This window comes from Ictidomys tridecemlineatus, chromosome 6 (genome assembly GCF_052094955.1).
Source record: "Ictidomys tridecemlineatus isolate mIctTri1 chromosome 6, mIctTri1.hap1, whole genome shotgun sequence".
Taxonomy (NCBI): domain Eukaryota; kingdom Metazoa; phylum Chordata; class Mammalia; order Rodentia; family Sciuridae; genus Ictidomys; species Ictidomys tridecemlineatus.
In genome coordinates, this window is record NC_135482.1 from 61,870,167 (window position 1) to 61,895,378 (window position 25,212).

At 45.8% G+C, this 25,212-nt stretch overlaps 1 protein-coding gene across 1 annotated transcript; it reads right to left on the bottom strand.

The window, feature by feature from the left end:
• Positions 1-1,978: 1,978 nt before the first annotated feature.
• Espl1 (extra spindle pole bodies like 1, separase) lies at positions 1,979-23,375 on the bottom strand. The gene is made up of 31 exons (XM_005325025.4): positions 22,924-23,375; positions 22,245-22,336; positions 21,007-22,065; positions 20,632-20,736; positions 20,347-20,467; positions 18,389-18,525; positions 16,824-17,017; positions 15,276-15,515; positions 14,910-15,054; positions 14,673-14,811; positions 14,300-14,439; positions 13,584-13,718; positions 11,560-11,679; positions 10,217-10,388; positions 9,748-9,876; positions 9,468-9,624; positions 8,831-8,940; positions 7,515-8,503; positions 6,803-7,175; positions 6,444-6,605; positions 5,659-5,872; positions 5,370-5,560; positions 4,736-4,863; positions 4,505-4,627; positions 3,900-4,055; positions 3,617-3,787; positions 3,401-3,505; positions 3,134-3,249; positions 2,876-2,959; positions 2,571-2,735; positions 1,979-2,302 (listed from the first exon to the last, which is right to left on the bottom strand). Exons 2-31 carry the CDS (start codon positions 22,323-22,325, stop codon positions 2,101-2,103), a joined length of 6,363 nt encoding a protein of 2,120 aa, XP_005325082.2. The 5' UTR covers positions 22,326-22,336; positions 22,924-23,375; the 3' UTR covers positions 1,979-2,100.
• Between the last annotated feature and the right edge of the window lie 1,837 nt (positions 23,376-25,212).

Below are 25,212 nucleotides of genomic sequence, written 5' to 3' on the forward strand. Positions count from 1 at the left end.
TCTTCTCAGCAAAAGAAACAATCTGTGAGGTGAACAGAGAGCCTACATCTGGGGAAGCAAATTTTTACCACAAGCACATCAGACAGAGCACCAATCTCTAGAGTATCTAAAGAACTAAAAAATCTTAGCACCAAAAAACCCCAAATAATCCAATCAATAAATGGGTCAAGGAACTGAACAGACACTTCTCAGAAGTGGATATACAATCAGTCAACAAACATATGAAAAAATGTTCAACATCTTTAGTAATTAAAATGCAAATCACAACTACTCTCTCATCTCAGAATGGCAGCTATTAAGAATACCAACAGGGGCTGGGGTAGCTTGTGTGAAGCACTGGGTTCAATCTCTGGCACCACATAAAAATAAAATAAAGACAAATAAATAAAGCTACTGTGTACATCTACAACTAAAAAATATTTTTTAAAAAGAATAAACAACAATAAGTGTTGGTAAGGATATGGGGAAAAGGCACACTCATACATTGCTGGTGGAACTGCAAATTGGTGCAGCCAATATGGAAAGGAGTATGGAGATTCCTTGGAAAGCTGGGAATGGAGCCACCATTTGACCCAGCTATACCACTCCTTGGTCTATACCCAAAGGATTTAAGAAGAGCATACGACAGAGGTGCTGCCACATCAATGTTTATAGCAGCACAATTCACAATAGCTAAACTGTGGAACCAACCTAGATGCCCTTCAGTTGATAACTGGATAAAGAAAATGCAGTATATATACACAATGGAATACTATTCAGCATTAAAAGAGAATAAAATCTTGGTATTTGTAGGCAAATGGATGGAGTTGGAGAATATAATGCGAAATGAAGTTAGACAATCCCAAAAAAACAAATGCCGAATGTTTTCTCTGAGGATGCCGATTCATCATTTCATCATGAGGTTGGGGGGGGCGGGGGGCACAGGACAATTAGACAAACTCTAGATACAGCAAAGGGGAGGGAGGGAGTGGGAGGGGGCATGGGGGTAGGAAAGATGGTGGAATGAAATGGACATCATTACCCTAAGTACATGTATGAAGACATGAATAGTGTGACTCTAAATTTGTATACAGTCAGAGGTAACAAAAATTGTGCTCTATATGTATAAACATGAATTATAATGCATTCTGCTGTCATATATAACAAATTAGAATAAAAAATAATAAAATAAATGGTGTTATGTCCATCTACAACTAAAAAATATAGCTCTATTGACAACTAAAAAGAAAACTGTGTGTATACACACACACACAGACACATATGTGTGTTTTAAAAAATGTGTTACTATATGCTTGCTAGGAGGGACACATGAGAGTGTAAAATGTAAAATGTATTTTCCAGGAATTTAATAGTTTAGATGGGAGACAAAAGCCACATAAGTAGTAGAACCCCACAGAATCTGTTACTAAAGTACTGGTACTGATAAGTGTAGCAGCTATAGGGAAAAGAGAGGAACCGCCCCTAACATCATGTAGGAGGAAGGCAGAGCAACTGAAACATTGAGCCTCTCAATGGGCCCATCACTGTCCTTCCAAAATGCACTTGCAGTATTTTCATTGCTCTCTCCTCCAGCTGAGGCCCAGCCAGGCCCAGCTTTGTCCTATGGCTTTGTTTTTTCTTTTTTTTTTTTCCCTCCAAAGCTCTCAAACTTGAACTCTTAAAAGTCAGTGCTGCATTGCACACTCACTATCCCAGCTGCTTAGAAAGGTGAGGCCAGAGGATCACAAATTCAAGCCAAGCTCAGGCAATTTAGCAAAACCCTGTCCCAAAATAAAAATTAAAAAGGGGTAGGGAATATAGCTCAGCGGTAGAGTGCTTGCCCATCATGCCCAAGGCACTGGGTTTAATGCTCAGTACCACAAAAAACAAAACCCCTGAACTCCTGCAAGCTATTTTTGTCTAGTTATGGTACCTACCACACAGTGGAAGGGAAGAAGCTGTCTTGTCTTTAGATGGTTCTCAGACACACTACACAAAATGGGGTTTAAATTATATATCTTTATTAAATTAAAAGGAAATATTTTATATAAAATCCTGGGGAAAATCACTAAGCGTTAAATTTAAGATTGGTAAAACAATCACATGGCTTCTACCAAGGTGTTACCGCAGAAAGACAGGTAAGCCATAGGTTACAGGTGCAGCCCCAATAAGATACTTGAGTCGGGGAGCCTGGCGGGCCTGGTTGATGTAGTAGAGAAGAGGGGCTCCTGGGCCTGCTCTAAGCCAGCCCTGTAGCAGAGCCTCTGTGTAGCGGTCAATGTCTCGGTCAGTCACATCCCAGAGATTACCTAGATATAATGGGCTGGGAAAAGAAGAATACAAAGTAAAGGTTCTATAACAGAATATACTTGGAAGTATGATTGATGGTGATGGGTGCAGAGAAAGAGATTGTGCCAATGAAGAGCTCCTTGGCCCATCATTCTAGAAGGATAGAAGAGGGCTAAGACATGCCAGGGAAATAGGTTGGTAGGCAGGTGGGGCATAAAAGCAGAGGGATTCAGTGGGAAAGAACCTGGGTGGGGGGCAGGAGTCTTAATGACTTGGGACACGTTTCACCCCTGGAGCCTCACCAGCCAGACATGATGTACTTGAGCACAATGCCAGCTCCCTCCAGGTTTCCATGGACAGCCAAGGCTGCACTGCTGCAGCCAAATAGCAGAGCCACTGCCCGGCAGTTCAGCCGCAGGACGGCCTGCCCATCAAGGAAGCGGGCACCAGCCCCATGCCCTGCATAGCTACGGCAGAAAGGAAGTGAGGTAAGTATTGACCTACAGGCTTCTGCCTATGGTTCCAGAGGCTCTAAAGTAACAAAGCAACCCATGGTGATACCATTCTTGGGACTGCCCCTCTCCACCTCCATGCCCTAAGCACTCACATATATAAGTCATGCTCTGTCAGGGCTGCTTGCACTTGTTCAGGGCTTGGTACTTCCCCGACCACCCCTCTCCAGCCAGCTTCCCTGCAAGGAAAAAGTAGGAGTAAGAATAGGAACTATACAGCAGGGGTCATGTGGCAAACAGGGAAACAGTAGACAGAAGGTTGGCCACAACCTCCAATTCTAGAGAAAAGGCACTTTGTCCCTGTATTTAATTTCTACCATTCCCCATACGCCCTTTGCCTTCACCCCCCTGACCTGCTAAAATTGGCTCGAAATTGCTCCTCTGTGCTTGACAGGTTATTGTGAGGGTTCAGGACATAGAAGGTACTTCGCGGATCCACCCCTTGGCTCAGCACTGCCGAAGCCCCACCCTAAGGAAGAGATACTGGTGATTAGGACCCTGGTTTCAGCAGAAGACCTGACCTCCAGTAAACTGTAAGCCCTTCTTCCTGTTTGATCTATTCCTAAGACTCTTTGCTCTTTCTGCCAATTGTCCCCAGACCCCTATCCTCCAAACCCCACCTCTTTGATGATGGAGTAGCTGAGCAGGAAGCGGAAGGAGGGCAGCCGGGTTACAGGCAGTACACGGAGGCTGGGCATGCTTTCCCATGGCAGCTTCTGCAGGTCCTGGATAAAAAGCACTCTGAGGTTACTGTCCTGAGCCAGGTATAAGCAGGAGCCTGGGGTTAGCTGATAACCATTACCCACTAGACACCACCCCTCTGTCCTACTCCTTACCTTGTCTAGCACCAAGACAAGGTGCCTATTGCTTGGTGCCATCTGGCCCTGTAATCGCCCTACTACCTCACTCAGGAGCTTCTGGGCTCGCTCTGGCTGAGTGGGGCACAGCCCGAAGGCGAGGGCCTGAATGTCCTGGGCAGTGAGGATACTGGCACCACTGAGAACAACCTGTAGGGGAGCAGCAGTTAATGGGTGCCTTAGCTGCCATCCGTCTTCACTCACTGGGGTTGGGGTGAAAGAACCAAGTACAATGGCTTCCCTCTCTGCTTCCTGAACTCACTTTCAGCAGATTGGGGTCAGGATATTTCCAGCCACATTCCTGCAGCAACTCTTGTAGGCGGGAGGCCTCCTGGGCAGGGCCAGGCTCCTCACTGGATGGCAGCAGCAGCCCCCTCCAGCAACCCAACACGTGCTTCTCTAGGGAAGTGATGAGATCCTAGGAGTGTGATAGAGACTTCAGTTAGAGAAGAAGTTGGATTTCTTTCCCCATAGGCATCGACATTCTGGACTTGAGGAAAGGGGTTTTCTAATATGTTTATTTGTCTTACTTACCTTCCTACCAGTCATAAAAGGTTAAAAGTCTAGATCCTTATAGATCACTACAACAATATGACAGATATGAACAGGTGGGCAATGAAAGCTAAAGCCAGGAAGCGTTTTTTTTTTCTTCTGTGTATCTTTAAACACTCAATTGTCATATCCCCTTCAAGTCTGGAATTCTTATTATTTAAAACCCTCCCCAAGTGATAATTTTTATTGAGGCCTACACTTTCAGAAAGAACTTGAAGTAGCTCAGCATTGACCCGGGACCTCTGCCAGGGAAGGTACTGGCAACCCTTGGGTCATTTCTGAGGCAGGCCTGAGTGCCCTCCTCCCAGTACACACCTCCATCCTGCGGTCCAGTGCAAGCCGCCCTGTCCACCATGCTCGCTTGTCAGTACAGCTGCTATTCTCTTTCTGGTCCTTCTGGATGGCATCAAACTCTCTCAGGGCCAAACTCAGTGGGAACTGTGGGTGATGGGGTTGCAAGATCTTGGGTCACCTAGGGATCACCATTTCTCTATCCCCCAACCACAAGATATGAATGGCTTGATCAGAGGCCACAGGGAACCCTACCTTGCTCTGGGCAGTGGGGATCTGCACAGTGACTGGGGAATTGTCCTTTTCCAGTCGGGTCAACAGGAGGGTGTTACCGACGGTTCCAGGCAGGAGGGTAGCCAGAGCCAACACACAGACAGTCACCCCTGACACACAGGACACACTCAAAATCATGTCAATGGTTATGAGAATTCCTGTCCCTATCTTCTGCATGCAATACACCTATCCATCTCTCAAGACAATTCCAAGAAGTCTTTCCTGATTACTGGATGTTCAGGTACTTTTTCCTGCCCTAACATTTCCCTAGGGACAGGGAATTTGTGCTTCTTTGTGTCCCCCACAACAAAGTTCCTACACAGAGTAAAGCACTCAAATCACCTGCCTGGGTGTTTTATGTAAGTATAGGAAGACCGCAGACAATTGAACTCAGATCTGAAAAATGACACTGAATTTTCTGGTAAACCAAAGTTGAAGTTAAAAACAAGACTTCCTGATTCAGGGGATGTTTGTTTGATAACAGAAACAAATGGCTAACAGATGAAAGGTATGACATAAGGAATGCAAATCTATATAAACTGACCAATGCTTTAAACTCCTCCACCCAACTCAGTAAGATACGGAAGAGGACAGAACAGCTCCCCTACCACCGTACCACTGGGGATCAGACCCAGGAGCTCCTGGAAACTCTCCTTCTCAGGCTTGAGGAATTGGCGAGATTCTGAAGTCCTGAAGGAAAAGAGACGCTGGATGCTGGCCAGGGGGACATCTCCAGGTTTTTCCTGGAGGCTCAGCCCCTGCAGCTGGTCTGCCAGTTCGAGTGATCCACGGTGCTTCTGGGCCTTGCTGCAGACAACACAAGTTGGAGTGAGCTCCTCTCCTTCAAAGTCTCAGCCCTCTCTGCAGTTTGCCCAGCATGAGCCTCAGTGATGGTGAGCACTCACCTGAGCTGTCTATGAAGGTGGGTGAGCATCTGGTGGCGACAGGTGATGGAGACAGACTCCGCAACAAGGAAAGCGGTAGCATAAGGATCCCGGTGGCCCAGGCACAAGGCTAGAAAGCGGCAGAGGTGGGCATAGAGTCCACTAGGAGGGCAGTGACTGACCCCACGGAAAGCAACACTCAGTGAGTCACAAATGGAATCCAAGGTTGAAAGACCTAGAGGAAGGTTGATACTCTTATTAAAGATGAATTCCCTATTTCAGAAAGAGAAAGAAAACTTCCAAGAAGGAGTTCCTACATAATCTCCCACATGGAAAAAAGCAGCTATCGGGCTGGGGCTGGGACTCGGTGGTGGAGGGCTGGGACTCGGTGGTGGAGCGCTTGTCTAGTATGAGTGAGGCAATGGGTTTAATCCTTAGCACCGCGCAAAAGAATAAATAAATAAAATAAAGATGTTGCATTCATCTACAACTGGAAAAAAAAAAAGAGCAGCTATCATTCATGAAGGGTGATGTTCCAAGTGGGGTGCTATGCAATTAGCAGGCATCAACTCATTCAGTCCTCCCTATGACCCATTGGACGGGGAAGGAAATAGATGTTCAGAGAGGTTAAGTTACTACACAGAATGGTGAGATTCAACCAAGTTACTACACAGAATGGTGAGATTCAACTGGGTGCAGGGGGGATCCAAAGCCAAAACGAGACAGAATAGAAAGACATAGGGAACAAAGGACCAAGAAGCTCAGCTCTCTCCAAATAACCAAACTTCAATGGTTGATATACTCACCAATGGCTACAGGTTCTGGGGGGAGCTGGGGCCAAGGACTGAAGTCCCTGTTGTTCCCTTTCTTTGGGCCTGGCATGGGCAACTCCTCCTTGTTAGAATCTCGTCTCAACACCTCACATTCTCCTACGGCTGCATCAGAGCCAGGAGCTGGTGCCTTCCCACCTGGGAAGAGAGCATGCCTTTTTTATGGAGTCCCTTCTCCTGTCATCCTCTTTGTTCCCTGGAGCTACAGTCTTGCCCGAGAGCCAACAAAATAATTTTTCTTCCTAGACTGCTTTGGCCCCAGGGACATCTCCCCCTGCCCAAAACAAAAACAAAAATCCCACACACCCTCTACCTCTCATGCCTTGCCATCTTACCTGGGGCTGAGTCTTCCCCATCTGAGCCTCTAAGAGTCTCAAAGCTCATTTCCATCCTATTGTCATCCAGATCCTCCTCAGGGATGGCCCTCATGACCTCAGGACCTTGCCTGGCCTGGTCATAAAGGGCCATCTGGGGATCCTGTTCTTCACAATGTCTTGATGCCATCTTCTTGGCCCTCCGACTCCTACTGTTCAGACCAGGGTTTCCAGGAACACTATTTGAGGCAACCACTGCATCTGTCTTCAAGCTTGGGCCCTTCCTAGCCCGGCCTCGGCCCCGGGAAGCAGTGCCTCGTCTTTTAGGTTCCTCCACAAGCCTTGCTTCAGTTGAAACAGGGTCTTCCAAGTCACTGTCATCACTGAAGTTTACCTGGATCAGGGAAAGGAAGAAAGGCCAAGGGGCTTTCAATAACAACTTTTAACAGCAGGTGGCACTGTGGAATGCCAGGAGGCACCATCACCCAGGCCTTTGGAAGACTTCCCATATTACACCTGCTTCTCCTAATCCAGGCAATGACTTCTAGGGTCCAAGGTGGAACTGGGCGGACAGAAGACGAGGAGGAAGGATGAGAAAGGGAAGGAAGCATAATGAAAAATGGAAGGGAGCTCCCTAGGCCCTGGGGAGCTATTCTATAGGAACACTGCTTTGCAAAACTCACTTCCAGGACTGCTCCCCCCAAAAAACCACCTAATCACAGTCCCACTTCACCTTGAGGCGTGTCTGGACCCTGTGATGTACCCTGGGTGCCTGGGGAACCTCAGGCTTCTTTGTAGGGCAGACTTCTTCAAATACAGTGAAGGGAACAGGAACACGAGGGCCAGCTGCCCTGACATGGCCTGCAGGCTTAGGTGTACAGGGTGGTCCTCCACCTTCCAGACCTTTCTGAGAGGTATTATGGAGGGAAAGGGGAGCACAGGATATCTTCTGGCGCCCTCGTCCTGAACACTTTTGGCTCCGAGTCTTTGAGGGCTCTGGGCCTGGAGGACTTTTTATTAATGGTGGCTGCCATCCCCAAGAGCTTGCAAAAAGTTGAGTAGTGCAGCAGCTGGGGCTACCCAGGTTTGAAAGGGCCTGAATCAAGAGCAGATTTGCTTTCCAAGGCTCCAAATGGTGTATTCGCGCTGTCATGAACTTCAGTCCCAACTCTACGACCTTCCTCAGGCTCTTGTTTGATGGCTGGCTCAAGCCCTCTAGTGCCAGCTGTGTGTATGTCTGAGCCAAGATCTCATCCATGAGGCTTGGGATGGAAGTAGGGGGAACTTTGTGACTCAGGAAAGCTTGGAGAGCTTGATTGAGACGCTTGGCAGCTGCAGGGCAACCCTTCAGCACAAATTGCAGCAGATCCAGACCCTGGGCCTGATGGCCCATGGCCAGCTTCAGCCTGGCTGTGACCAACACCCAGCGCAGACAGACCACAGAGAGGACAGGGCTGGCACACAGTGAACAATCACAGGTGGGTGAGTGGGACAGGAAGCCAGGGCTGGGCTGGGGCTTGGTTTTCAGGACTGGGGAGGAATTTGTAGAAGGTACATTGGGGCCAGGCTCCTTAGTCACAGTGGCCACAAGCTCCAGAGCAGGGCCTTTGAGGAAGGGTTCCTCCTCCGGGAGCTGTGGGGGATGTGGGACCTGGGCCTGTTGTTTCCCCTTCTGCAGGTGGACCTTCTTCACAGAGTCTGGATGCTGGGCCACCCCAAACTCTAGGGAGAGAACAGAAGAATTACAAAACTAGGGGAAAAAGCCAGGTGCAATAGCACATGCTTGTAATCCCAGTGACTCAGGAGGCTGTGGCAGGAGGATCACAGGTTCAAAGCCAGCCTCAGCACTTTAATAAGACCTTCAACAACTTAACAAGACCCTGTTTAAAAAAGGGCTGGGGACTTAGCTCAGTGGTAAAGCACCCCTGGGTTCAATTCCCAGTACAAAAAAAAAAAAAGATGTTGGGGGGAACTAAACCTTTTTACATGGTGACATGTTATAGCTTGTGTGCTACCTACCATCTACAGGCAGACCACATAACTGCTCACCTGTGCAAGACTCAAGCAGGAACAGAACCTGCTGCAGGTCAGACTGACAGAGGTCGATGTCACTGCGGGCCAGCTCCAGCTCACCCTTCAGCACCAGAAACAGGGCACACCTTGTTGGGAGAGGAGATAGAACCCATGACTGGAAGCCTTAGTTTCCTGGAATCTTGCTCCTTTCCAAAGCAGAGCATCATTGTCTTTCCCTGCCTCTAGGAGGCCTTCTACACTCCCTAAAGCTGACTTCTACACTCCCTGGGGAAAACCCCTCTATATTTCTATATCATCCCAACTCATCCTTGTGCATTAGGACAGAATTTCTCAACTGTATTCCTAAAAAAAAAAAAAAAAAAAAAAAAAAAAAAAAAATACCATAGGCAACTAAACTTAGGGAAGGCAACATATTAGACTTCCTTTGGAGATTTACAAGGCATATTAGCATCCTAAATGAGATGCAGAGTCCTGTAGGGAATAAAACATCCAGCTATGATTAACTCAGCATTTCCCACTTAGCCATGGAATGCCTTCTTTCACTAACTCCTCTAAATGTATCATGTAATTTTTAGAGTAGTTTGGGAATTCATGGTCAGGAATGCATGGCACTAAGGGGCAGAATTTGCATCTTCTTAGGCCCCCCACTCACTGGCGAGGCAGCTGCAGCTTTGTTGTAAGTTTCAGAGCCTCCAAACAAAAGGCCTTGGCTTCGCTCACACTCTCTAGGTGGCCCAGGCGACAGACCAGTTTCTCCGAGCAGCTCAGCACCTCTGTAAGAACCTGCCATTTTTGTACCAGATTTTCACCTGTAGTAAAGGAAGAGTCAAGACCTTAACACTCAGCCACAATCTGGATCCTAAGGAGACAAAGCTGCCAGCCCCTGTCTGGCCCATCTATTTCCACAGGGCCCTGCTCTCTTCCTCACTCACCATAGTCCAGAAACGATGTCTCCACGGGTGTTTTTTGAATAGAGAGTACATCACTACCCAGAAGCAGGATGATGATGCTTCGAAGGAGCTTATGTGAGTCTATGAGTGCTGTCTCAGGTGTCTGCCAGCCTGTGGTGGGTAGGGTGGAAAACGGAGGAAAGTATTGTGTCCAGCACTCTGCCACATTCAACCAGTAAGATAGCAAAGCATGCTACTGCTCTTTTCCTTCTTCACCCAAGGAAGACAGAGCTAGTTAATCATAGAATTCTTTCCCTCTAAGATCCCATGGGATCACAGAATTCTCTCTAGTTTAGTATTCCAAATAGTCCCTACTTAATAAATAAGAGGCATCAGGTGAAGCAAAACTCATTTGCTATTCCAGGTCTATTCTGTGTAGATCCAAGGTAAAAAAGCTGACAATAGACAAACTATGCCTATCCAAGAAGGGCCATCTGCTCTACTATTTCACCTTGTGCCCAGAGCTGCTCCCGCAGGGCATCTGAGAGGCTGTTCGATGAGAGGCTAAGGTAGAGAGCCAGCAGTTGCAGGGCTTGGACGCGCAGCAAGTACCAAGCCTTGGATGACTTCTGGAGGGCAGGATTCCGAAGGACAGACAGCAATAGAGAGACGCCCTCATCCACCTGAGTGGGCCAAAGGAGAGCAGTCAGATATGGATTTTGGAGCTTGGGATCCCTTTGCAGGTCATGTGGCCCAATTTCCTGCTTCCCTCCCACCCCACTTTGGTACTAGAGATTGAACCTGGGACACTCTACCACTAAGTTACATCCCTAGTCCTTTTCTTTCTTTTTTAGTTGTTGACAGACATTTATTTTATTTATTTATATGTGGTGCTGAGAATCTAACCCAGTGCCTCACACTTGCCAAGCAAGTGTGCTACCACTGAGCCCCAGCCCCAGCCCATAGTCCTTTTCATTTTTTATTCTGAGAGAGGGTCTTGCTAAGTTGCTAAAGCTGGCCTTGAACTTGCAATCCTTCTGTCTTAGCCTCCCCAAGTTGCTGGGATTATATGACTGTGCCACCATGCCAAGCCAATCCTCTCAATTTAAAAATGGAAAAAAAAGAAAATAGAGGCTGGGGATATAGCTCAGTTGGTAGAGTGCTTGCATTGCATGCACAAGGTCCTGGGTTCAATCCCAAGCATCACAAAAAAAAAAAAAAAAAAAAGGTAAAGAAAAACTAGGCCTCAGCAACAGCAAGGTGCTAAGCAATTCAATGAGATCCTGTCTCTAAATAAAAAAACAAAACAGGGCTGGGGATGTGGATCAGTGGTAGTGTCCCTGAGTTCAATCCCAGGTACCCCCCTCCCACACACACATACCAGAAACAACAACAACAACAAAAAAAAACAACTAAAGCCTGAGAGGGTACAAGACTTGACAAACACACAGCTAGTTTGGGAGAAAACTCAGGTGTTTTGGATTCCATTGGCTTTCTAGTATAGGGCTTTGGTACCTTCCCAGGACCACTCTTTTCCCAGTTTCTAATCCCCCTGATCACTCTAAAAACTGCAAACCAATGAAAAAGATAATATTTTAACTAGAAAAGACAAACAAGGGCAAGGCTAGGAAACTTCTACTGCTTCTCCAGGTCAGCAGCATATTGCCTAGCTCCAGGGAAATCTCAGAACCCAAATATCCTGAAAATCCTAAAATCCTTGTAATACTCAGGACCTCTGGGGCTTTTAAGAAAGTGAGATATGGGGCTGGGGGTGTTGTTTAGGAGTAGACTGCTTGCCTAGCATGTGCAAGGCCCTGGTTTTGATACCCACCACTAGAAAAAAAAAAAAAATACCTTCTGGTGAGTCCAGTAGAGGTGACTTTGAAGTAGATCACAGGTGAGGGAAAGGAACATGTATGTGTCAGTGGTCTGATCAAGATGCTTCAGATTTGATTCCACCTCTTCCAGGTACACCTAAAGAAACAGTCAGAGGGTATGTGAACATGCTAGTGAGGAAACTAGGTTCTTTGAAGAAGCTAGGTTCTTCAAACTAAAGTGAAGTAAAGTATTCACAAGAAAATGCTTGTTTACAAAGCCAATTGAATATTACATTATTTCACATGTTATAGTCTTCTTTCTTTTAAATTTGTTTTTTAGTTGTAGTTGGATACAATACCTTTATTTTATTTATTCATTTTTATGTGGTGCTGAGGATTGAACCCAGGGCCCCGCACGTGGTGAGTGCTCTGCCTCTGAGTCACAACCACAACCCTGTTACAGTCTTCTTAAAAATTGTTTGCTCATTGAAATTTTCATCTAACAGTTGATTACCATGCTAGAAAATTCTTTTTAAAGGAAAGAAGCAAATAAATACAAGTTTATGTTTCCTCCTATTAGATGGAAAAAATGTACAGAATCTTCTTAATAACTTTTCTCGTCATATAATAGCTAAAAAGGAGTGAGGAAACAGGCATATGTATATAATCTTGAAAAAATGCCATGAGTGCTATTCAATGGCAGGAAGACCTAGGAAAATGATTGATTCTGTCCTTTAAGAAATAGATGTATAAAATGCTTTATCTGTAATCTTAGTTACTAGTTGGGGGCTAAGGCAAGAGGATTCTAAGTTTGTGACCAGCCTCAGCAAGTTTGGGAAATCCTGTTTCAATATAAAGTACAAAAAAGGTGGGAGATATAGTTCAGTGATAAAGCAACCCAGGTTCAATTCCTAGTACTTAAAAAAAAAGCTTTATGAAGAAGGTGACAACTGATCTACAACGTTATTTAAAAAAAAGTTGAAGTTCACTGAATCAAAAAAGGAAGGTTGAGGAAAGAGGTGCATTTCAGGTGGAGAAATCAACATAACTGAAGATAGAGGGACAAACAATAAACATAAAGTAACCAGTAAGTATTGGCAAAAGATTCATGGGAGGAGGTGGAAGAAAAAGCATGAACTAGAACAGAAAAAACTACAATAGAGCTGGGTGTGGTACGCTGAGATAGGATAACAAGTTCAAGGCTAACTTAGTAACAACCTCAACAACTTAGTGAGATTCTGTCTCAAAAAAATAAGGGGTGGGAGTAGCATGGTGGTAGAGCACCAAGTTCAATCGCCAATACTCCTTTCCCAAAAAAAAGATCTGCAGTAGAGTCTGGATAGTATTCTTTAGGTAACAGAAAAGCCATGAAAATCTTTTCAGCAAGAAAGACATAAGATCAGACCAATTCCTACTAGTGGTAGAAGATCAAGTTGCAAAAGGAGAAATGGCTAGGGATGTAGCTCAATGGCAGAGCTCTTGCCTAGCCATGTGCAAGGCCCTGGGTTCCATCCCTAGCACCATAAATAAATAAATAAATAAGAAAAAAAAAAAATAAGACCAACTAGGAGGGCTGGGGATGTGGCTCAAGTGGTAGCGTGCTCGCCTGGCATGCGTGTGGCCCGGGTTCGATCCTCAGCACCACATACAAACAACGATGTTGTGTCCGCCGAAAAAACTAAAAAATAAATATTAAAATTCTCTCTCTCTCTCTCTAAAAAAAAAAAAACAGAAAGAAAGACCAACTAGGAGACATTGTGACAGCTAACCAGGATGGATGAAGCACCAACTAAGGCAAAGGAAACAATTTGGGAAATGCAGGATGGGCAGCTTCCTGGAGCCATAGTTAAGACCTATGATCAATCAGTCCTTTTACTAAGAAGTAAAAAAACTGCTTCTCCCCATAGTCACCTCTCAACACTCCACAGTCTACAGCAGTCCAACAATGGGGTACAAGGGGGAGAAGCTGCTCCTTCAGTATCCTATCTTCTCAGGGAAAAGATGAGCTTGCAAAGCCATGTGTCACCTATAGCCTCTAGACTTGGAATGACTGGTACTCACCTGGGCATAGCTGGGACAGCCGAGGCTCAGAAGGAGCTGGGCGAGGTGGCAGGAGGAGCCAGCTGCCTTTGTATGGTCCTCTAGTCTCTCAGAAACAATCCGAAGAAGCAGGAGAGCCTCCAGAGCCTGCAGAGGCTGGACAACCAGAAATAGCAAGTTGACTCTGCTGCCATGCAAGCTTCCATTTCTACCTTCCATTCCCTGACCCACTGGGACCTTGGGTAGCAATCTGACTTTGGGGCCTGGATAGAATGTGGCTACAATAGAGAATCATCAATCATCCTTGGGGATCTGCAAACCACTCTACTTCTTTTGATTTAAAGCCTACGTTCCAATCACCAGCAATAGCCAGGACTTACTGAGTGCTTATTATGTGCCAGGCACCCGTACCAAGATGTTTACATGCATTGACTCATTCAATCTTCATAGCAACTTCTAAACCCAATGTTACAGCACAGGAAACTAAGACTCACATAGGTTAAGTTGCTTGTCTAAGTTAACACACCTAACAGATATGTGGTAGAGCCCAGATTCAAATTTAGGGCTGAGTTACCCTTCCCTGTGCTAAAAATGGCTGAAAGCTCTTAGTTAACAAAGCTCTTTTATGTGCAGTGATTCTTAGCAGGCTCACAGGCCCAAGAAGCTCAGTTTCTGACTTACCCTTGTTTCAAGTACTTCCATCAATGCCCTGTCCAATGCCCTGTCCCATTCATTACCTTTGCCACTAGCTGATAGAGGGCCACTAAGATCTGCAGTGAGGCTGCTGTCTGCTGGAGACATCGCACAGCTGGGGCCTGCCCCTGTGTAAGCAACTCCTTCCACAAGGCCAGGGCTTGGTCCAGGCATTTGGACTGAGCTATAATTCGGAAGAAAGTGACCACCTTCAGTGCATGGGCCATCTCAGAGAATATGGCTTTCTTCATAACATCCTCTGCCCTTATTTCTCTCTACCCTTAAACCTCTGCCTCCCTACCTTACCACCCACCTCCCCACAACAAGGCCAGCATCTCCCATACTAGGAAGTCCTTATTCTGCTTTAAAGAAACCACAAAGGAGATGTCCATGCCACACTGTGTTTACTGCCCTCACCTGCATCTGCAGCCAGGTTGAAGGCAATGTTACTGTACAGGAAACGATTTTCCTGGAGTTTATCTTCATAGTTCAGGTCATTGACTTCAAATTCTTCCAGATTACTGGGAGCCTGGGCTCTTCGATCCCGCTCAATACCCTGGATGGGTAGATCAAGGTAAAAACAGGGCTGGTACCAGCTTACTGGGAGCCCAGGGCAAATGATTCCCACACACAATTCTGTTCAACCTCACTTACTTCCCGCATTTTGGCCTCCAAGGTACAGATGTAGAACCACAGCAAGGCCTGTGCTTTATCATCCAGAAGTTGATCTTTGGCATGCACCTTGGGCTTCACAGACTCTAGGAGCTGCAGGGCTTCCTGGATAGCATCTAGGGCAGAGCTGTAAGAAGATGTACTTAGGCTGAGCCCACAATAAGTACTGATCACAGCACCCTGGAAAGGGCCTGTTCTACAACAGCAATAACTGGAATCATTTGAATGAGCGTCCATGCCCACAAAATGAGAGGACACTAAGCAACAAAGAGAGGAAAACGGACCCTAAAGAGAATAAGAGGACCAAGACAAGGAGCAAGAGTGGCTTCACCAGTTATTCCTTCTCACCAGTCAGTCTGCTGGGCAAAGTCATGGTAACATAGCACCTGAGCCAGTTCCACCAGGTGAGTGGCTCGTGCCCATGCCCCAGCCGGTGTCTCCTCAGGACTCAGCTCCAGCAGGTCACAGATGACATTGAAGCGTTCCTGTCCAGTATCAGCCCGTACTGCCTTATAGGCCTGCAGCTCTTCCTTCAGCAGGAGGGCCAGGGTCTCTGGGTCCCAGCCATTTAGGCTGTCTCGCAGAGTCCTGAGAAAGGGCAGGTTTAGCACTAGAGAAGATTCTGGAAAGCATGAAAACTCTGCACCAATAGCAAGGAGTCCCAGTTTTGGCTTAGACTTCTCTAAGCTTATTTGTGGCTTTAAAACTCTAAATCGAATAGCATTTCTTCTTTATTTAATATACTGCAGTGGGCTGCCACTAAGAATCACATCCAAATCTTTACCCATGACCTATAAAGCCCTATGTGTTTCTGCCTTTGCCCACCTTGACCACCTCATTCCATATGGTTCCTACCCTATACCCCATGCCACAATCTTCCAACATGCTGGCTTTCTCAAGCTGTTCCCAAGCTTGTTCTCACCTTGGAGCCTTTGTATTTACTACTTTCTCTAAAAGGAATTCTCTTCCCGGAGATTTCTTTTTTCTTTTTTTTTTGTTACCAGTAATTGAACCCAGGGGTGCTTAACCACTGAGCCACATTCCCAGCTCTTTTTATTTATTATTTTTATTTTGAGAAAGGGTCTTGCTAAATTGCTAAGGACCTTGCTAAGTTGCTGAGGCTGGTCTCAAACGTGTGATCTTCCTGCCTCAGTCTTCTGAGGTACTAGGATTACAGACTTATGCTACTACTGTACCCGGCCTGAGATCTTTTTTTTTAAATATATATATTTATTTTAGTTGTACACAATACCTCTGTTTTATTTATTTATTTATTTATTTATTTATTTATTTTTATGTGGTGCTGAAGATTGAACCCAGGGCCTCTCACGCGCTAGGTGAGTGCGCTACCGCTGAGCTACAACCCCAGCCTGAAATCTTTAAATAGTAGATTCCTCCACATCCTCAGGTCTCATTTATCACTTCTTCAAAAAGGCTCATCTACAGTTGTTCCCTTGCCAGGCATGGAAGAGTATGCCTCTAATCCCAGAGATTTGGGAGGCTGAGGCAGAAAGATTGCAAGTTCAAGGCCAACCTCAGTGACTTAGCAAGACCCTGCCTCAAAATAAAAGAATAAAGGGCTGGCGATGTGGCCCAGTGGTTAAACACACCTGGGTTCAATCCCCCAATAGAAAACAAAAAAAAAAGTTGCTCCTTCTTTTAGCAAATCAGTTTGTCTTCATGAAACATATGAAATATACTTGCTTTTTATATTTCGGCAAGGAGAATATAAACTCCACAAATATACCACTATACCCCAAGTATGTAAGATAGTGGCTGACACACAGTAGGCACTCAATGCATAACTAATAAAGGAATCACTATCTTTCTCAGATATAAGGATTAAGGGACACAACCATGAGTACAAAAAGCCACCCGATCCATGGAGCAACTCACTTTAGTTGTAGTTCCTTGTCTCCAGCCTTGGCAGCATCCATCTTGACTCGAACCCAGAAAGTGACTGGCTCAGTCATGTGTTCTAGGCTGTAGGACTGCAAAGCTGCCAGCCATAAGGTCACCATCTTGCAGCCCTGGGCCTGTTTGCCCATTTTCTTCAAACTCTCTACATGAAGCAGGAAGCACCTATGCAACTGACAGGAGACAGGGATAGACCAAGCTGGAGGGAGGAACAGGTGAATGTGTGCAGTGGGAGGATATGTTTATAATCACATGCACCCCGTGATGGGGATTGGCAGGTGGTCCTTCTGCTCCACTCCCACCTTCATCAGAAGATATCTGAGAAGTAAACACCTTGGTGATCTCAGACTGATAGGTTTCCATCCCAACCTTCCCTATAGTCATCACCCACATCCTTGAAGACCTGTTTTTCCTCCTGTAATCCTCCCTCAGCAACTGGAACTGCCTTGTGCTGAGTCAGAAATGCAAGGCCACCCTAGCTCTTCCTTCTCTTTTCTCCTTCCCAGCCAATCACTTATCAGGTTAAACCTTAACTTTTTATACCCATCTGCTTCTTTTCATCCCTTGCACAGCTGGTTCAGCTCAAACCACCCTTTCCTGCCTAGGATGCAATAGCAGCCTGATTACCCAGTTTTGCCACAGGGATGCCAAAGCAATTTAAATGAGAATCTAATGTAGGGCCTCCACTTAAATCCTTTAGACACTCATTGCCTCACTTGACACGAAACCCAAAGTCCTTTACCACACTTGCCTATCCAGCCAACTTACCATTTCACAGGTATTCTTGTTTAAGACTTAAACATCTTGGAGAAAGCTTTTAAAATATATAGATGCCTAAGGTCCAGTGCTAGAAATTTTGATGCAATTAACTTGGGGCAGGATTTATTTATTTATTTTTTTTTAAGATTGAAAATTGAACCCAGGGGTACTCTACCACTGAGATACATCTTTAGCCCCTCCCCTATTTTTTGAGACTGGGCCTAAGTTGCCAAGGCTGGCCTCAAACTTATGATCCTCTTGCCTCAGCCTCCTGAGTCACTGGGATTACAGGCACACACCATCTTGCCCAGCAGGAATGAGAAATTTTTAAAGTTCACTCAGAGTTGAGCACACTGGTGCACACCCATAATCCTAGTGACTTGGGAGGTTGAGGCACGAGATCACAAGTTTGAGGACAAACCTTGGCAACTTAGCAAGATCATGTCTTAAAAAATAAAAAGGGCTGGGGATGTAGCTCAGCAGTAGAATACTCTTGGGTTCACTCCTCAGTATCACCAAAAAGAAAAAAAAAAAATTCACTGAGGTGATATAATGCAGCCAGGTTATGAACCACCAGCTTAAGACAAGACTAAATATAAAAAGTCAATTAATCTAAAGAAAAAAATGAAGTAACGGAACAAGTGAGATTTGGGAAGTACTGCCCCATGCTACAAACATGTAGCTCCTAAACCCCCTACTTCAAGGCAGGGTCCCATCCCACCCTTTGACATTACTCAAGCCCCTACTACATAACCTCCCTTCCTGCCCTTCTTATTCCCTCTTACCTTCTCAGGAGGCACCTCAGGATACGTGCCTGGCTTTGCCAAACCCAGCTGCTGACAGAATGGTTCAGAGACAACACAGGCCTCAGCATACAGCTTGTGACTATAGAAGCTATAGGCCAAGTTACTGGTGTAGGAGGCTGCAGGAGAAAAAAAGTTAACCACAGGAATGATTCCCACTGCCCTGTCTTGCTGGAGAGGTAAAGAGAAGTTCAACTTGGTGTCAGCACTGCAGCTTCCAGATCAGACAGGCACCCCTATCACTAGGGAATGAGAGAGGGGCAGGCCCCCAACCTACTCCAAGTCACCCTCTGCCCTCCATTCCAATTAAGTGAACCCACACCCTTTCATTCTTGTTTTACTAGGGCTGAGTCCTCATTTCCACAGAAGTCCAATCTCTCCTCACATGCCAGTCTCACTCCATGCTCCAAGATCAGCATTTAAGGGGAAACATTCTGGTCTGTCTCTCACCTTCTCCTTCTCTCACTCCACCAAAGCCACACAAACTTCCTTGATATTCTTCAAATACACCCCTTCTGCCTCAGGGACTTGTCTCTGCTTCCTTTGGCAGAGATGTTCTTTCCCAGCTATCAACATGGCTAGCTCCCTTCCTTCTTCCAAGTCTTTGCTCACATGGCTCTTTGTATGAGACCTGCCCAGAATCTCTGACTTCAGATGGTAACTTGCCCCCTCACCCATGAACTCCTAAATCCCTTTCTAATCCTGCTTTACTTCCCCCACACCACGCTTTTTTTTTTTTTAATGAAGTACTAGGGATTGAGTTCAGATTCTCATGCATGCTAGACAAGTGTTTTTCCACTAAGCTACATCTCTAGCCCCTTTTAAAAAATATTTTGAGAAAGGATCTCATTAAGTTGCCCAAGGTAGGCTTAAGCTTGTGAGCCTTCTATTTCATTGTCCCAAGTAGCTGGGATATTTTTCTGGGGGTGAGGGGAGCAGGTACTATGGATTGAACTCAGGGGTACTTTACCACTGAGCTATATCCCCAGCCCTTTTATTTATTTATTTATTTAAAATTTTCAGACAGGATCTCCCTAAGTTACTTAGAGCCTTGTTATATTGCTGAGCTGGTCTTGAACTCACAATCCTCCTGCTTCAGCTTTCCAAGTAGCTGGGACACAGGCATGTACCATTGCACCCAGTTATCCCTCCTCCTATATTTTTTATTACAGTCTAACGTATTGATAATTCAATTATTATTATTTTTGTTACTGGGAATTAAACCTAGGAGCACTTTACTACTGGACTACATCTTCAATTCTTTTTATTTATTTATTTTTTGTTTGTTGCTACAGGGGAATTAAACCCAGTGGCACTCAACCACTGAAATACACCCCCAGCTCTTTTTATTTTTATTTTTAATTTTGAAATGGGAGTTTTGCCAAATTGCTGAGGCTGGCCTTTAACTTGCAATCTCCTGCCTTAGCCTCCAGAGTTGCTGGGTTTCCAGGTGTGAGTCACTACCAACAGTTAGAAATGTTCTTAAAAATTTAAATACAAAGGTCATAAAGTTGCATGGCACATACAAACTTTTCTTTTTTTTTGGTACCAGGGATGGAACCCAGGAGTGATTAACCACTGAGCAATATTCCCAGTCATTTTTATTTTTAATTTTAAGACAGGGTCTTACTAAGTTGCAGAGGCTGGCTTTGAATTTGCAATCCTCCTGTCTCAGCCTTAGCATATTTTTCCCAAAATAAACACCAAATCAAATTTCGAAGTCAATGAGGGGAGGAAAAAAAAAAAAAAAAAATCAATGCCTGTTCTTTAGGCTCCTCACTAGTATAAAAAGCAACTGATCCTTATAAACACCTCTTTTACTGCCTCCTTAAGACACAAAGAGCCCCCTCAGTGGCCAGAATGATCCATCAAGTACTATTCATCTGCCTAAGGAGTGATGACCCTCCCAAGAACCCTGTATCTGGGCCCAGGGCACTAACCAGTCATTGCCAGGTAGTCAGTCAGCTCTCGGCCTGACAGACCTTCTAAGGCCTCCAGCATCCAGATAACAGTAGATTTGCAACTCTCCACTAGATGGGCCAGATCAGCCAAATCAGCTACCTAAAGTGACAAGAAGGGGCTTGAAGGTGAGAGGAGTCATGCCAGGTCCAAGGTGACTTTCACCCCACTCCACACTCAAAGCCAAAACACCACCCCAGAGCTCTCTCGAAGAGCAACCCAAGACCATAAGCCCCTGTTCAGATTCCTTCATTCCCAGATGGTACCTGACAGCCTTGAGCAAAGTCATAAACCATCACAGTGTAGAGGTGAATACCCTGAAAGTGCATCTGAAGCAAAGACTGCTGCTGCTTGGTACAGTCCCCATGGACCTAAGGAAAGAAGGGGAAGGTGGGTTTTAGGAGCAGAGATGAAGTAAGTTTCAAGCTGAAGACTCCCCAGAGTTCTAGAGAGTTGACACAGCTCTCAGGGAGGAGGAAGGACATTGGGAGGGGCCATAAACCTCTTAGGATAGATTAGGCTGCATGCCAGGCATAATCCAGAGAGCAGTTTAACAAAGAGGAACCAGATCTTGCCAGACTCTAGACTTGTATTAAATTCACAGATCCACATCCCGCCCTACCTCCAGGTCCTTAACTCACCCCAACCCACAGTTGCCGGATAAGAGAGCAATACCCTCCAAGAAAATCAAAGAGGCTCAGAATAGCATCCAGTCCATAGCGCTTCTTGATGCTTCGCTCCAGGCCTGAAAGGAAGAACTGGCAGGTGTCATACAATGCCCGGAGAGGAGGTGATGGCATCCCCATACTGTGGTTCAGGACAGCTGATGCCTTTATCAGAAGTGGGGCCACTGCCTGAGATTCTTCCTCCCCAATTTGCAGCAGTTCAACACCCAACTGGCATAGCTGGAGGCTGGGGGCTAGATTGGTATTCCTTAGGTATTCATGAGCCTTCTCCACTGCACCAGTGGCCTTTTCATGGTGGTGGCTCCAGCAGAGGCGACGGCAGTGTTCCAAGGTGAGCTCCAAAAGGCAGAGGGCCCTCTGGGGCGAAAGAGGGCCATGAGAGCCACTTTCTTGATTGACCAAGACTCCAATCACATGTCTGGAGAGCATGTCATCTAAAAAATCAGCATCTGCTTCATCTAGACCATGCCCACTAGCATCAAATAGCTGATGGGCAGCAACCACTCGACAAGCTGTTGGAGAGGCAAAGTGAGGAACCTCACAGGGAGTACTTTCATCTTCCAAGAGTACTAAGAAGCTCAAGGCCTTCAGCCGAGCAGAGAATGCAGCTCGCCGCTCTAACAGTGATTCTGCTCCTTTCCAAAGCAGAGAAAAGCTGCCCCGAGTTACGGCCTCATAATCCTGGGGTGCAGCTTGTCGAGAGCACTGCACCAAGCAAGCATGGAGGGGCTGGGCAAGGTGAAGCATAGCCTCTGGGCTTCTCTGAGAAGCAACATTCCGCAGTAAGATGAAGAGAATGCGTTCCAGGTAGAGGGGAGGACGTTGGGGGGTGGACATCAAGTAGCCATCACAGGCCAGCTTTGCCAGCTCCAGCAGGCTCTCCAGGTGCCCAGAGCAAGGTAGCTTGGCAGTCAGCTGCTGGTTGCAAGCCCTCAGGATGGCATCACAAATCTGTCTCTTCTCAGCATCAGATCGGTTGCTAGGAAGACCAGCTAGTGGCTTGGACAGGAACTCCTAGGAGAAAAGAAAGATGCATGAGGCTAGGAAAGATGAGAAAGAAGTAGGGAAAAGAACTAAGAATGAGTTTGCTCCAGAGAAGGTCCTCTACTTATCCATCTCTTCAAAATAAGGCAAAACACAAAACAGCTGAGCTTGGGAAGCCAGGTGTGTCCTGAGCTAGACAACACCCCCACCTTCAAGTCAGGCAGCAACTCCTCAGCCTTCTTCTGGTTGCTTAGCAGAGTCCCAAAGTTGACTCCTTTTAAGTTCCTCATGGTGCAGAAAGCTACGGAAAAGAAAACAGATTAGAAATGGCAGAAAAGATTTGGAATGGAGCTAACAAAGAGGACTTGAAGGCAGTGGCAGATATTAGGCAAAGATTCCATAAGAAATCCTAGCCGGAAAGCTGGGCTTGGTGGCACACCCCTGTAATCCCAGCTACTCGGGAAGCTGAGGCAGGAGATTTGCAAGTTCAGGGCCAGCCTGCACAATTTAGTGACACCCTGTCTCAAAATAAAAAGAGCTGGTGGTGTAGCTCAGTGTAGGGTGCTTGCCTAGTATGCACGAAGCCCTGGGCTTAATCCCCAGTAGTAAAAGAAAAAAAATCCTTTCCGGAAAAAACGATGCCAGGACGCCAGGCTTCCTCTCTCCCTTTCTTCAGGCCGATCCGCGTCCTCACTACTCCGCCATTCGACGCCTTAGGCCTCCACCAAATTCTATGGCGCCCATCAGGACGTCCCAAACTTTCGAAGAGCTGCCGGCGCCTCTCCCCAAAGTAAGGGCTGGGAAACCCATACAACTTGGCGCGAACACACGTTCACGAGCCCCTCCAAACCTTACCGCACCCAAAATAACTCTCCTTCTAGGACTCACTTCCAGATCAGTGCTCCACAAGGATCTCTAAAATAATCTTCGCTTTCCGCGCCAGCCCCTCCTTTCAAATATCTCCAGCGGCCAATCAGCAAGAGCGCCTAACGCCGACGGGCCGCGCGGCGTTCTGGGAGTTGTAGTTTACCCGCCCCGCGGCCCGTCACGTGACTCCAGCCGGCGTCATGGACTGCATCTTTGAGAAGGAAGGCCTCTTGGGGGCGCGTGTCACCCCTTTTTTCCCAGTCAGGGCTGAGTTCCTCAGTTATTGCCCTCTTCGTCGCTATAGGGAAGGCCAGATCTTCTCCACTTTCTCGCTTTAGTTCTGAGCTGCGACAGGTGTTTGAATTTTAAGAGAAGGGAATTAGATTAGATTACAACAAAAAACTTGTTTAGAAATTCACGCCATTTGGTTACTAGTAAAACAAGGGGGTGTAACCTTCTACGAAATCCTTTATAAATACGGTATTAGGGGGTCAAAGAAATGAGTACTATAACGACCTCCAGCGCTAGTGCCCATTCTCGCTGCCTTCCAGCCTTATTACTTCTGTTGATTGAATGAGGAATATAGGATCTAGTGCTCTTTGATATAGGATAAAGGGTAGGGTTGGGAAGAGGTTGTGAATGAGGTGAAGAACTAGGACAGTTCATTCACCGGAATCTTTCATCCCAGTTGTTTTGTTTTTCCTTGTATTTGGAATTGTACCCAGTGGTATTCCACCACTAACCTATGTCACCATCCCCACACCTCCCATACCCCAACCCCCAGTGCTGCCCTTTATTTCAAGACAGGGTCTCATTAAATTTTGCAGACTGTAACTTGCCATCCTCCTGCCTCAGCCTTCCGAGAAGCTGGCATGCACCACTGCTTTCAGCTCTTTCATAGTCTTTAATAGTACTAACCACTCCCCAAATATACAGATTGAGCAGGAGCTGCTTCTCTTTCCTACTTCCTCCAAGCCTTCCAGTTAGCTTTTCCTTGATGTACTCTTCTGGATAAATCATCCTTCTCTATCATTATGAAACTGAGAATCTGGCAAGGAAGACTTTTTAAAAGAACAATAACTCAGTATTGTAATGTACTATTTATGCAGGTGCTAAATGTGCATTACAAACATTTCAGGTATATATCCTGTAGTGCAAGGGACCCAGAAGGGAGGAAGTGTTCATAAATTTTGTTTTATTGTTTATAAATTTTTTGACCAATGAATACAGTATTTTTCTCAATACATCATTCTCATTTACATATTTTTTAACCACTGAGCCAGGCCCCAGCCCTATTTTGTATTTTATTTAGAGACAGGGTCTCACTGAGTTGCTAAGCACCTCATTGGCTTTGAACTCAGATCTTCCTGCCTCAGCCTCCTGAACTGTTCTATAGGCATGTGCCACCATGCCCAGCTTTACATATTCTTTATTGAGAGTTCTAGGTCTCTTTTTCTGATGTGCTTATTATACCTATTTGATTTTAAATTCAAGTTATGGGCAGGATGGTGTGCACCTTTAGTCTTGGCTGCTCTGTTTGTTTTGTGTTGGTTTTTGTTTTTTGGTACCAGGGATTGAACCCAGGGGTGCTCAATCCCTAAGCCACATCCTCAGCACTTTTTTATTATTTTTTTTCTTTTTGAGACAGATCTTGCTAAGTTACCTAGGGTCTTATTAAGTTACTGAGGCTGGCTTTGAACTTGCAATCCTCCTGCCTTAACCCCTCAAGCCCTGGGACTACAGATGTGGGCTGCCAGCCAACTAGTGCCTGCTACTCTGTAGTCAGAGGCAAGATGATTGCTTGAAACCAAAAGTTCAAGACCACTTGAGCAACATAATAAGAACTTGTCTCAAAATAAACTCAAGGGCAGAGAATTTATGCTTTTTTCTTCCTTTTTTTTTTTTTTTTTTTTTGGTGGTGCTGGGGATTGATCCCAGGGCCTTGTACTTGCAAAGCAAGCACTCCACCAACTGAGCTATATCCACAGACCCAAATTTATGCTTTTTTATTCCTCTTCCACTTATGACAAGTAGGAAGTTATCAAGAGAACAGGCTGGAAGTGTAGCTTAGTGGGAGCACTTGTCCAGGATGTGTGAGGTCTTGGGTTCCATCCTCAGGGCCAGAGAGAGAGAGAGAGAGAGAGAGAGAGAGAGAGAGAGAGACCGGGAGCAAGAGAGAGATGGATAAATGAATAAAATGTTGCCTGAGGGCTGGGGTTTTGGCTCGTGAGACCTTGTGTTCCACGCTCAGCACCATATAAAAAATAAATAAATAAAATATTGTGTCCAACTACAACTAAAAAATAAGTA

What these genes read in the sequence shown, in the direction of transcription:
- Espl1 (XM_005325025.4), bottom strand. Translation starts at nt 22,325, where the DNA reads ATGAGGAACTTAAAAGGAGTCAACTTTGGGACTCTGCTAAGCAACCAG. An exon ending in TTTGCCCAGCAGACTGACTG is followed by an intron (nt 15,055 to 15,275) that starts GTGAGAAGGAAT and finishes ATCTTCTTACAG; the next exon opens with CTCTGCCCTAGATGCTATCC. An exon ending in GGAGCAGCTCTGGGCACAAG is followed by an intron (nt 9,877 to 10,216) that starts GTGAAATAGTAG and finishes TACCCACCACAG; the next exon opens with GCTGGCAGACACCTGAGACA.